This window comes from Stegodyphus dumicola, chromosome 1, assembly GCF_044657685.1.
Source record: "Stegodyphus dumicola isolate Sdum_Otavi_A_Nest chromosome 1, ASM4465768v1".
In the NCBI taxonomy this organism is placed as follows: Eukaryota; Metazoa; Arthropoda; class Arachnida; order Araneae; family Eresidae; genus Stegodyphus; species Stegodyphus dumicola.
The window spans coordinates 134391480-134405436 of NC_140768.1; the positions used below are offsets into that span (position 1 = coordinate 134391480).

The 13957-nt window shown below is 32.3% G+C and overlaps 1 protein-coding gene across 7 annotated transcripts in view; it reads right to left on the reverse strand.

Moving 5' to 3' along the window:
* LOC118202130 (spectrin beta chain-like) overlaps positions 1-13957 on the reverse strand; it is a 291298-nt gene that overhangs the window by 158212 nt on the left and 119129 nt on the right. The window contains exon 1 of one of the 7 annotated variants that reach the window (XM_085820917.1): positions 7016-8171. The exons of 5 other annotated variants lie outside the window; for them this stretch is intronic. In XM_085820917.1, coding sequence (XP_085677043.1) covers positions 7016-7040 — 25 coding nt within the window. In that variant the 5' untranslated portion in view covers positions 7041-8171. Of the gene's footprint in view, positions 1-942; positions 1059-7015; positions 8172-13957 lie in introns of those variants that run through there. One more of the 7 variants, XM_085820907.1, reaches the window with a different exon arrangement.

Consider the following 13957-nt stretch of genomic DNA (forward strand, 5'->3'; position numbering starts at 1 on the left):
CAAATGCATTTAAAAAACAAAAGTCTAGGATGTAGTTAAAAACTTGCACGTAATGAAGAATTTTCCATCAGCAAAATAATGAAGTTTAAGCATAAAATTGAATGAAATGTTACATATTATTCTGAGAGAAACTGAACCAAAATGTAAGATACTGTATTTTTATAAATAAAATTACTAACTAGTATTTGTAGTGTCAAATTCAATGTAAAATAAATTTTTATTTCTGAAAGTAAAAAGGATATGCATTAGTATATTGCTTCATATATATAATACTGTGTTTTTTATCTCTTTCACTTAACATGCACCTGTTATGCATCTTGGTTTGGTACTTGATAATGTTTATTTCCCATTCTCATTTAATGAGCAAAATTGGTTGAATAAATAAGTATAAAGTAAAGATTGAAGTACAAGTATAAAATACCGGTGCAACGCAAAGATTTACCAATAATACTTCCCTGGAACTATATTAATTCCAATATTTCCAATAATATTAGATTACAATTTGAAAAAAAAAAAAAAAAAAAAAACTTAGGTTATGGCACAGTTTTAAAATGTCTAAGTGCTACTGAAACATGCAAAACATTAGCTAATTACTTCTTTCAAAATAAATCAACAAGCAAATAAATAAAACAAAGTAAATATTATTACATATATTTTTAAAAGCCAAATGTAATTTAAAATGCCATACAGTTTCATGAATAAGATGCTAAATAAATCAATGTTTTGCACACTTCACTATTTAATTCCCACTGCTTAATTATCCATGAAACATTCATTTATCAGATCGGATTGACTACGCTGACGCTGCCTAGAACCCTTCACACTCTCAATATGCAAATTTTTTCGAAGAACATTAATACATTTCAGCAAGCATGATATCAAATGGCTTTAAAATCAAATGTTAATGCATAAAAAATAATGTGTAATAAATGTAATAAATACCTCTATATTGCTTAATTAAATCTTCCAGATCATCACCCATTTTAAAGCTTTAATGCAGCATAAAAATTTTAAAAAGATTAACATGTGAGCTAAAAATTGTCACCAAGAATAGGAGCATTTCCTATCAGAAAGGAAGAAAGCAGCAAACAGGAAGTAAAGATGCTATTTCCTTTGAAGAAGCTCAGACTGTGACTGGCTGTTACACAAAAGGGTCACACTACTATTTTTTCTTACTATGAAATATACTTTTTTAAAGCTACTATTTATATCTGAAAGTATGTATATGTGTGTATGTGTATTAATTAATCTATGTGCTTACTTCATGAGGATAAATAATAGCATATTGAGAATAATTGCTGCTATAAGTAATAACACAAAATAAAGTCAGTATTAATTTGTACAAAAAGAATATATTATATTTTTGCATGTCTGATCATAGTAGTATTACATAAATTTCCACATAAATATTTAACAATTTTATTTTGAGTCTAATAACCTTAGAGAACTTAAGGATACTTTTAAATATGTTCTTTTTACTCATCATTAATTTGAATGCTAGCACTATTTCAAGATTTGCAGTCCAATGATCAAAATACATTCTGTAACATAATATCTAACATTCTTTATCAACTTTAAAATCTTACCAATCTAGAAGAAAAGGGCATAGGTTCATAACAGTTTTTAAAATATTTTAAAAGAATTGTTGTCTTCACTATATTGCCTTTATAGGTTTTATTTGTTATTCAAGCATACCAAATTTTACTAATACAAAATTCTAAAAATTTTACTAACATTTTTCTCTTTGAAAGAAAAAAAAAAAAAAAAAAAAATAGAATAATTTTCATAAAATTTGACATGATCTTTATTAAAATTCTTGTCTTAAATTTCAATATGTATAATACTACAGTTTCACAGAATTTGTTGGCAATAAATGCTTTTTATTATGATGAATGAAAACAGCAATCAAACAATAACATATTATTAAACTAAACATTTTCAAATTACTCTAAAAATTACATTAATATATGCATCAAAGTCTTTCAGAGTTTCAAAAAAATCAATTAATTGGAATTTATTTCATATTAGCATTTATTGGATTTCATTGGTTAATTACATTTTACCATAAATTACCTTCCTGTGACTATATACAATGTTAAATTCATTTGAAGAACAAGTGACACTTCTGAATGCTTTAAATTATTACTTGTCTTTCACACATTGCTTAAGTAAATAATATATTTTTTCTTACACAAAATTAAGTCTTAAAAAGAAAAAATCTCAAAAGAAATAATAATATAAAAATTTCTTTAGAAATCTTACTTTGAAAAACATTCAATAAGAAATTACTTTATGATAGTAAACGAATAACAGTATGACAGATTTATACATTATAATAAAATAATCTGAAAAATGCAGCAGCATAAAAAAGTTGGCATAAAATAAACTAAAATTAAAGAAAAATGCAATGTTATATTATATAAAATATTAAAATATTTTATATAACATTGTATTTATGCCTAGAAAACAAGTATTTATAGTATTGTTAATGAAAAACAAATTGTTATCATTTTGGAATTATAAGTTACAAAAATTTTAAACAAAAAAACAATTTCATTTGCTAAAATAATATTTTAACAATTTTTATATTCCTCACTCTCACTTAAAAAAATTAATTTTAGTTTCCTCAATATATTTAGCAAGCAAATAATTTAAGCATGTACATTCTTCTTATACCTTCTTCCCAAAAACGCTCTACTTGAAAATTAGGGTACTTTAAATTGAGAGGAATATTAACGCTCTCATTTAACTGATGCTCAGATGTTCTTAAAACTAGAAATTATCTTTCAAAACATAATATTAAATTCCAGTGAAAAAGATCTAATTTTGAAATAACTCTGAAAACATCATCATTACACTGAAAACCTGAAAAAATTGTTAAATAATCGATTTTAGTCGTATAATAGTATTTTTACTTGCCTTTGATTTAAATAAAGACCCTGAAATTTTTTAAATCTGTTTTCCTCTACTTTGATTGCTATTAAAACTGATAACGAATATTCTGTCTTAAAAATTATAAGAACTAATTATTGTTGTTGCTAATGCTGACTTGTCTGACCTATAGTCAACCTAAGCCCACAAAGAAATTCCTCATGGCAAGGAGTGCAAGTTTATGCCTGTTGTTGGCAATGGCCTTGAGCACCTTACAGGTGACAGTGTGGTTTAGCTCAGTTCCACCCCCAATTTCGATGAAGAGCACCCCAAAGGGACAGGTCCGAGGGTTGCAACCCCTCTTCCCCTATCACCACCCTCTCAAGAAGACTTTCCGCTCGCCGATATTTAGAGTGCCCCCATGCTGCATACAAACATTCATGCCTGCTCTGGGAATCGAAACCGGGCCTTTCGGCATAGCTGTCCACAGCACTAACCACTATAAGAACTAATTATAAATCTTTAGAGTATTTCAAGAGGGAAAACTATCTATTTTAAATGCTAATGAAATTGTTCAGTAAGCATTAATTTTATTTTATTTGTTTCAATATTATAACAAAGAGATTTGATTCACTTTCAGGCGTTCTTCAATGAGCAACTAAATATTTTTTTTTTTTTAACTAAAACAATTTCAAAAGCTTCCTGGCCCCTCTTCATCTAGTTTGTCAAACTATACACTACTACCACTTTGATGGCTGATTTAATAATTTTCATGTTGTTTTACTCTAAAAAATTTCCCTTTTTTGCTTCATGGGATTCATATAAACTAAATTTTTCATTTTTTTTATTTATCTGAAGATAAATAAACAAATTCCTCTATTAAGATTCTATTAAGTTTTGTAAGGAATTGCATATGAGGAAAATTTCCATTTTAAATCAAACCAGTTTAAGCTATTATTTGAGAAGCTATAGATAATGTACATAAGCATTTAAATACCTAGAAAATATACTGCTGTGGCTGATAATGATCAGGTCATAAGAATATAACAAAATTAGGTGCTAACACATTTTTCTTTTAATGATAATGCATATTATGGATAAGTTGTATTAAGACAACAAAGGACAAGCCATAAAAAGCAAATTTAACTGTTTTCTTCATAAATTAAACAAGCCAAAACTCTTAATTATACAAGCTCTGATTTTTTTTTTTTTTTCCCTGACAATCATTTAACCCATTAACTGCATTAGCTTAGAACCCTCTTTTTTATAATAGACTCCTCTGTGCTCTTATTTTAAAAATGAGCCCCAAAGCCCAATTTAAATATTTTCTTCACAATTAAAGTTAGGATTCAATATGGATTCAACCACTCACATCCAAAAAATTTACATCATAGATCTGCGCCATAATTTTTATACAGTTCGGTGATGGAAGAAATAAACACAATTGGTATGAAGCCAATCCTAAAAAATACAAGTACCAACAAACTGTGTTTTATTGAAAAATGGAAACTTGCAATATCATAAAAGAAAGCTATGATCTTCCAATATTTCCACTAATTTTTATGTCCATATACATATGCTGTTATTGCAAGAATTTAACAAGACCTCTGGACTGCAGAATACGTTTTGATAAAGAAATGTGCATTTTCTGTTATAAATCCAACTACTTCGCAGTCAAAGATGCCGACCAAAAATCCGAAACTCAACTTGTAGATAACCTGCAGCAAAATATCAAAACACTGATTCCATTCTTAATGAATGGGACTTAAAACCGAAATTGAAATGCATTCAATTTCTTTATAGTAATTTCTAATTTCAACATTCCCTTACACTGTTGAAAAGCTTTAATTACATATCAGCATCATATAGTGAAACCATTAGAAAAATCGGTATTTCTCTGTTAATAGAGCACCAAATGTGGTAGCCTAGGACCACCAGCGGCCGAGCAGTTAAAGACGCTAAACACTGGTAGTTCGGTCAGGGGCTCAAGTGTTTTTGTGGTTTTCCCCATATGTAATGTGGATTATGAGCCGGTTTCCCTTAAAATGATCTCCATCCTTAAAAAGACTTCCATCCATCCCTCTCTTTTTGGGTAGTGCGTAAGAGCGGAGTACGTGTTATATGCAAAAAAAAAAAAATGTAGCAGCCTCTTTATATCAAGTCATGAATAGCTGTGAAATGCTTCATGCGTGCAATGCAAAAGGCTGGGCGTGATGCCAAATTTGTGCTCCCAACGTACACTACGTACAAAAAATATCAGAGAAATATACAAATTTGGCATCCTGCAGAGTTTCAGCATTGCGCGCATTAAGCATAATATATATTGTATTACATGATATATTTACTGTTATTACATGTTTACTGTTCTCATGAAGCTTTACGTATCAATAGGGTTACCGCTATCTAGTTACAATTTCAAGCCAGTGTTTATGTTTGGCGCTTTAAAATGGCTTACAATTAACAAGAAATTCCAAAAAAATCTGTACATTTTTTATAACCAGGATTTAAGAATTAAAAATAATAATAATAAAAATAAATAAATAAATAAACTATGCTTTACACGTTGGAAAAGAAAGTGATTGTTTTCTTGTTTGGTTAGCAGAAAAGATCCAAATATAAACAGCAATTCTAAATGGAAGCAAAGCTGTTGATATGGCCACATGGGTTTAGCATGAATAGAGAAAGAACAATACTTTCAGGAAGAGAACTGACTGCATAAATTTTGTGCTTAAGCTATGTTCTGAGCCATCATGAACAGCCCTGCTTTAACTGTGACTCATGTCCAGTATCTGTTGAACAAAAGACCACAACATTGATACTTCATTGCCAAGTAAATATGGACCACATAGAAATGCAAACCATACCTATTTTTATTATTTAATTACCTATTTTAATTGATAGTAAGACAACAATTTTATTACCAAGCACTTTGATCTGACATTTTATTTATTTATTTATTTATTTATTTATTTTTTCCAATGGCAGATTGTGAACAATTACAAATGTAACCCAGTCCATTAATCTATACAAGGCCGGATATGGTGGTCTCTTTATTATGGAGGCACCTAATAGGTGGGCCACCATCGCCTTTCCTATGAAGGGGATGAACAGTTATAGCCATGCCTTCTCCGGGATTCGAAACCAGGCTCTTGGGCATCGCAGTCCGCTTCTCTAAAAAGTATACCGACTGGGCAGCTTTTAATTTTTGTATTAATACCTAGATTACCGTTAACATATCTATTTTAATTTTGTAACTGATATGAAGATTATTTTTTATCTGTCCATATCTTTTTATCTGTGTGTATGGATTAATACACACAATAACAACAAAACAAACCATACAAACTCTAGGAAGTAAAGCTGGAATGGCAAGTTTCTCTTGACATTAAAGAGCTGGGAAAATAATAACTAAATAATAGGAGATGTAAAACTATAAAAGGGCTAGTGCCTCTTTTCTGTAAACAGTGATTTTAAATGGGAAATCAGAAGGTTATGCCTCATAGATCCGAAATAAACAAGTTCATCTTTTCAGTCCATTAATATTACCTATCAAGAAAATAGCTCCAAACTGCACAAGGAAATATTTCTTGCCAATATCTTTCCTTTGGAATTCAGTTTCATTAACCTCATTTATAATTTTTAAACTAGCAGCAAATCTTTCAACTTTTCACACTGGGTGTAAGAGATACCAAATGAAAGAAACCATAAATACATTGACAAAAATTGGCCCTATGATATAATCCTAATGACTTAGGATATAATCCTGATGAGGTTTAAGTTCATCAGTAATTAAGCCTTATTCACATACGAAAAAGAGTAAAATACAGCATGTAGAGCAATTAGGTTATTTTGAAGTATGTGTACATAGAATGAGCAATGCCCTCGCCGGAACTCGAACCTAAACCTCTTGAATACGAGACGAATGCAGTGGCGGATTGTCAAAAGAAATCGGCCCTGGCAGGGAAATATATCCCGGCCCTAAGGCCCCATAGGAAATGTCATTATACATATAAGTTATCATTGTCATCCTCATCATCATAAAAAAATAATTTTATAAAAAATAACTTTGCAGAACTGTAACACTTTATCTACATACATAAGCAAATAAACTACAAACAATAAATAACAGTGACAAAATAATTACATAAACAACAGAGCGGTTGCTTCATAATTAGGCATTTAAATATTTTTTAATTCCAGGTGCCTGGGCAAATATTTCCTCCAATGTATCTTATCTTCAGTTTTTGCTTTAGCTAAAATATCCTTCTCTATGTTCATCAATAGCAATGACTCCAAATTAGTTTGCTTCACAGTACTCCTTAATTTACTTTTTACAGCTTGCTTCATAGTACTGCTTAATCTACTCTTTACAATTTTTAATTTTGAAAAAGCTCTTTTGCATTCAACTTGCATTATAGATGCAGTGAATACAAACTTATAAGCAAAATAGACATTGGCGTACGCATTACTATATAAATTATATTTCAAGAGTAACTTATATATTTATAAGACGCAATTTTTGCAAAAATTTAGCTGTGGATGAATGCTCATTAATAGATAGAGCATTCTCTTCGTCTGACTCGATATCAGATTCAAAATAATAATTTTCTATTGAATTCTTTAGTATTCCTCATTTACTTGTCAGGTCCTAATAGTCATCTTTAAGGTTATCAATTGGTACACCTGCATAGTGCCTTAATAATATTGGTAAACAGTCGAAAGAGTTCGGCAAAAATGGCTTCGAAAATTTTTGGGGATGGAGAAGACATATGTCTTCATGCAACTTCTTATACCCTTGAAACTTACTTTCCACCGACGAAATGGTGTTATCTATTATAAAATTAAAGACAGTAACTTCGAATTGTTTGATAAGGCAATTGAAATTATTATTCTTCATCGTCTGTTTGCTTCACTTTTCGGCATCTTCTAAGCAGGTGGTACTTCTCCTATAATTATATCACAACCCAGCTTTTTTAGTTATTACTGCAATCCACCGCAAACAATTTTGATGCGTTAACTATTAAATCAAAGTATCTAGAAATGGCTGTTAAAGAGCTTGTAGCCTCCTTAACCATATTATATGCTAAGATGTAATCTGGTTCTTTAGTCTGTAAATATTTCATTACTGGCTCAGTATATTGAAATATTTTCAAATATACGTGAGCAGACAAAATTATTCTAGAATTGTTGATATTTTTCCCAGAATAGATTTTGCCTTGTCGTATCTGTGCCTTTTGTATATCACTGGAAGCAATAAATACGGTTAAAATGCGGTTTAGCCCACTGCTTGGCGATTGTTTTTTAATGGGCAATAAACGCGCCAACATGGCTAACCCGATGTTTTGAAGCTGTGTTGTTATTCTGTTGCCACTAAATGTTATCGCCCTGTGTTATATTTAAAGAAATTAAATATTGAAAAATCTGCATAAATGTTTCTCGCATTGTGATAAAACAACGGTACCTAGAGCCATCAAATTTTGAATAACATACGTTTCCAACCTAATATGGGTATCTGGAAGCCCAAACTTTGGAATTTTTTTTATTATCTGATTGCTATTTTGTAAAACTTGAACGAATTTTTGATTAGCAAACTCAAAGATTTCAAAGCGAGCAACGGCAACACAGTGCGAGAAAAAAAACATTTTACGTGCAGAGTGCAAAACTGTGTATCGGAAATTCTAAAGATATGCTCATTTTAAAATTATATTGCGATATTGCTGTTGAACTGAATTTTATGGTTTAAGTGTAAAGAACATTATATTTGATAAAAAAAGGTAACACACAAAACGTTAAAAAAAACGCCCCTTTGGGCGTAATGTAAAATCTAAAAGCTTTCATTTTTTTAAATTTATTTATTTATTTATTTTTATTTTTTCTTGTTAATTCTGTTGTGGTTTGAATATTCTTATGCGGTGGTTCTTTTTTTTAATCGAGTGTTTTCCTCCCCTGTGGGTTTTAGCCTTTTTTCTGCATATATTACGGAAACGGCGTATAAAACGTTAGTAAATTTATTTAAAGATGAGGAGGGATCCAAAAGGGTTTCCCCCTGAGATAAACTCATATATAAAAACCCTCTAGAAGACTTTACATTTTCCTTGAAAAGGGTAAGTGACAAAATTTTTCTTGTATGTTTCGTTTTAAAGTTGCTTATTTTTAATATTTTGTATTTCTTTTTGGCTCAATCCTAGAAGACTGGAAAAGCTGACGTTGTGCTATTCTCTGATTTTTTTTTTTTAATGAAAATAGATCGATATGTACATGGGCAAAGCCAATGCAGTGCGCAATGCCGACGTTGTGCGCGATGCCGAGTATGTACAATTCTGGGATGTTTTTTTGAAGTGAAAATAGATCGATGTGCACATGGGCAAAGCCATTGTAGTGCGCAATGCCGAGGTTTTGCGCGATGCCGAGTTTGTGCAATTCTGGGATGTTTTTTTAAGTGAAAATAGATCGATGTGCACATGGGCAAAGCCAATGTGTTGCACGATGCCGAGTTTGTGAAAATTCTGGGATGTTTTTTTAAGTGAAAATAGATCGATGAGCCCATGGGCAAAACCAATGTAGTGTGCAATGCCGAGGTTGTGTGGGATGCCGAGTTTGTGCAATTCTGGGATGTTTTTTAAGTGAAAATAGACCGATGTTCACATGGGCAAAACCAATGTGGTGCGCAATGCCGAGGTTGTGTGCGATGCCGAGTTTGTGCAATTCTGGGATGTTTTTTAAGTGAAAATAGATCGATGTGCACATGGGCAAAGCCAATGTGGTGGGCAATGCTGAGGTTGTGCGCGATGCCGAGTTTGTGCAATTCTGGGATGTTTTTTAAGTGAAAATAGATCGATGTGCACATGGGCATAGCCAATGTGGTGCGCAATGCCGAGTTTGTGCAATTCCGGGATTTTTTTGAAGTGAAAATAGATCGATGTGCACATGGGCAAAGCCAATGTAGTGCGCAATGCCGAGGTTTTGCGCGATGCCGAGTTTGTGCAATTCTGGGGTGTTTTTTTAAGTGAAAATAGATCGATGAGCCCATGGGCAAAGCCAATGTAGTGTGCAATGCCGAGTTTGTGCAATTCTGGGATGTTTTTTTAAGTGAAAATAGACCGATGTTCACATGGGCAAAGCCAATGTGGTGCGCAATGCCGAGGTTGTATGGGATGCCGAGTTTGTGCAATTCTGGGATGTTTTTTTAAGTGAAAATAGATCGATGTGCACATGGGCAAAGCCAATGTGGTGCGCAATGCCGACGTTGTGCGCGATGCCGAGTTTGTGCAATTCTGGGATGTTTATGTTGTAAATTTCTACGAGGTTTAAACCTCTCCCATTTGTTGTGAATTACACGTAGCGTTTAAGCGAAACTAATGGTATTTTGTGTTTTAAACTTAAATTTCAGATTTTATTTTGTTTTTTAATTTTATTATATTTGTTGTCTTTTTTTAATTTCCTATCGTTGACAATATTACTTATCCTAGCTTTAGATATCGAAAAGCCATGGCTTTCACAGCGTTTTTTAATAACTAGATACGAATAAATTTCTTCGGAGAGAGCACAAATGTCCGAAGACAAATTGTCAAGTAGCAGACGATAATTTATGTTTTCAAAAATATATACTTGCAGTTAAAAAGAATTTCCAAGCAGACGATTTCTCTTGAAATTTTTACTTCGTAATTTGGGCAGTTAATTCAGTTGCCGTTTGAATGTTATTTGGTAGTTATCAATCGAGTGGTTTTATCTGTATGTTTTTAAGATTTTTCTGCATAAATTTCGTTAAATAACTGTCGCTATGCGTTTATCTGTGATGCTGAGAGAGGTGAGTGATTGTACAATTGTTCAATTGTTTGTTCGAAATGGGGTGAAAATATGCGTTTTTGTGAGAGAAAGGGAAGTATAGATGGATTTGAATGGCGATGTAGAAAGCAAGGAAAAGTGAATGCGCATGATGTTTGTAGGAGTATAAGGTGTTGGTTTTTGAAAATGGGAAATGAATCTGTGATTCAAGAAGTGAAAGTGTATGAACATGCTGTTGTTGATTGGTTTATGTTTTGCAGAGAAGTGTGTATGACGACTATGATAAATGATAGTGTTCCAATTGGTGGTGAAGGAGTAATAGTTGAAGTGGATGAGAGCAAATTCGGGAAAATGAAGTATGGAAGAGGAAAGCCCGTGGCAGGTCATTGGGTAATTGGTGGTATAGAGAGAGGAACGAACAGATGTTTTTTTAGAGAGGTTGAGAATAGATCAAAGGAGAGTTTGGAGAGAGTGATAGTTGAATGGGTGTTTCCGGGATCAACTGTGGTTTCGGACTGCTGGAAGGCATATGGTGGACTAAAAAATTTAGGTTATAGCCATCTGACTGTCAACCACCGTCTGTACTTCCGTGATCCCGAGTCGGGTGCGCACACTAATTCCATAGAAGGTACCTGGTCTGGAATCAAACGTCATTTACGTCGAAATACAAACCACGTAGATGACGAATTTGATTCATATTTAGCGGAATATATGTGGCGAAAATGGCACAACCACTCACTAAGTGATGAACATTATCGTGCCTTTTTAGCGGCAATCATAAAGATTTATCCGCCGGAAACGGCCGATAAAACTGAGTAAATTTTCTAAGAAGACCGGGTTTAGGGAGGTTTTCCCCCGACATCACTGTGAGAAATTAGATTTTTTAAATGTATTAACGTGTAGAATTCTAATACTAGAGTATAAAACGTGGTTTAGGAACTTAAGAAACAGGGAAATGAAAGCTGTGTATGATGTTGATATCCAATCATAAATATTTTTCTTTTTTATTAATGTAAAGCTTAAAAATTTTTAGAAAATAATGAAGATTGTTTACTTACTAGTACGTAAGAGATGGTGTCGTTACGTAGCAATAAGGTAATTTTGTAAAGATGATAAGTTAAAATGTTCCGCAATATGAAATTAAAATTTTAAAAAATCTGTTTTTATTTGTGTAAATACTAAAGCTTAAAAATATTCACCCTGTATGAGAGACTGCGACGTTGTTTACAGTTTTAATAATTGTTACAATTCACTTACCGTATTATAGTAGTTTGAAATACAAAAAATTTAGTATACTTATTTCTACATCTGTAGAGAATACATTGTGACGTCACAATCTTAGTCCCACCCATTTATGAACGTCACATAGCTCCGCCTTCGCAACTTTGTTTATGCAACGTATTCTGATATTTTACTGGCGATTTTCAAAAAATCGCCAAGCAGGGGCCTAAAGCACATTTTCACCGCAATTACTTTTGAGTACAGATATTAATTCTAAGTACAAACAATTATCTTTTCAATCGAGAGTGCCAAAATTTGTTTTAAGGTGTAGTATTTTGAACTCCAGAGTCGTAGCTAGGGTTTTCAGCGCCCAGGGACAACTGAAGATTTCGCGCCTCCTACTGCTTGCCAAGGATGGGAAACATTTAATTCTAGAGCTGGAGCAAACCGCATGTATTCGAGTAACGGGTACATCGGTTGACTCGAAGTACCGATTCGGTACTCACAAATTCATTTCGTTACTCGCATCTGTTCGGGTTACTGGCATCTGTTGTACGATGCGGTTTATTCGAGTACGAATGATGCGGTTGCTATTCGAATACGTATGATGCGGTTGCTATGCGAATACGAATGATGCGGTTTCTATGCGAATACGAATGATGCGGTTGCTGTTCGAATACGAATGATACATTTGCTAACAATACCCGTGTGCCACATTTTTCATTGATAATTTCGAATATTTTTGGTTAACTCATCGGGCAAACTCTTGTTTACATTATGTGTTTTAGTTGAAATATTGTTTAGTTGTTGATATTTAAGAAAATGATCAATTTTGATAGCGTGAAACGTTATTTTGTATTTGCTGTTTACATTCAGATTTATAGCGTATATTATGTCTGTAATTTGAAAATTTAGATGATTATTGATTTTTTTTCTTGAGCGTGCCACAGGGAGATTTTATTGATTTGAAATATTTATGTACTGCACTTAGGTATTGTTTAAATAAGAATATGTAACTAAGAATGTGTGTGTTTAAATAAGAATATGGGTAACGTCTGTACGTACAAACACATCCCCCCCCCCCAGAAACGGATTGTTGAATGTAATCCCATTTACTCTAAGCTGATACTTATGACTTCAAGTTGACACTTGAAAGGGATTTTTTCGTGATGTGTACGTACGTATATATGCATTTCGCATAACTTAAAAACGATTAGTTCTAGAACGTTGAAATTTTGTATATGGGCCCGTTATAACATCTAGATGTGCACCTCCCTTTTTTATTGCAATCGGTAATACTACAAAACGTAAATATGTATATTTTAAATAAATTATAATTAATTGTAAAGTACACACATATATATATATCCTTATAATTAAATGTAAAATACACACATATATATATCTTTATAATTAAATGTAAAGTACACACTCACACACACACACACATATATATATATATATATATATATATAAAATAAAAGCCAAGTAAGTCGAAAATAAAAGCCTTGGTTTTTTATTTTATTTATTTATCACTAAGTAAGTTACTTGACTTTCATTTTCGCAATCGGCCCACCAGCGGCCGAGCGGTAAAGACGCTGAACACTGGTAGTTCGGTCCAAGGTTCGAATCCCGCGAACGGGCTGGCTGCATGGGCGTTTTCGTGGTTTTCCCCTTGTGTAACGTGTATACGAGCCAGTTTCCCTTAGAAAGTCCTCCACGAAAGACATCCCTCCCCATAGGCAGATAGCCCTAGTGTGCTTTGCCATAATTAAATACACCACACCACCATTTTCGCAATCGTTGGTTGCAGTCAGGACTTAATTTTTAAAATTAGAAGTGCTGGAGCTCTATGAAAGGCCATCAGGAAAGATGAATAAATAAATAAATAAATAAAAATAAAAAATAAATAAATAAATAAAATAACTAATGCAATAATAAAATAATTAACAACTAGAATATTAAATTATTATTATTATAATTCAATAAAAATGTAAAGACAAATGAAAATTTAATTAATTCTTAAATTAATGACGAACAACTAAGTAATGATGTAAAATACCAGACAGCGTCTGTTTTG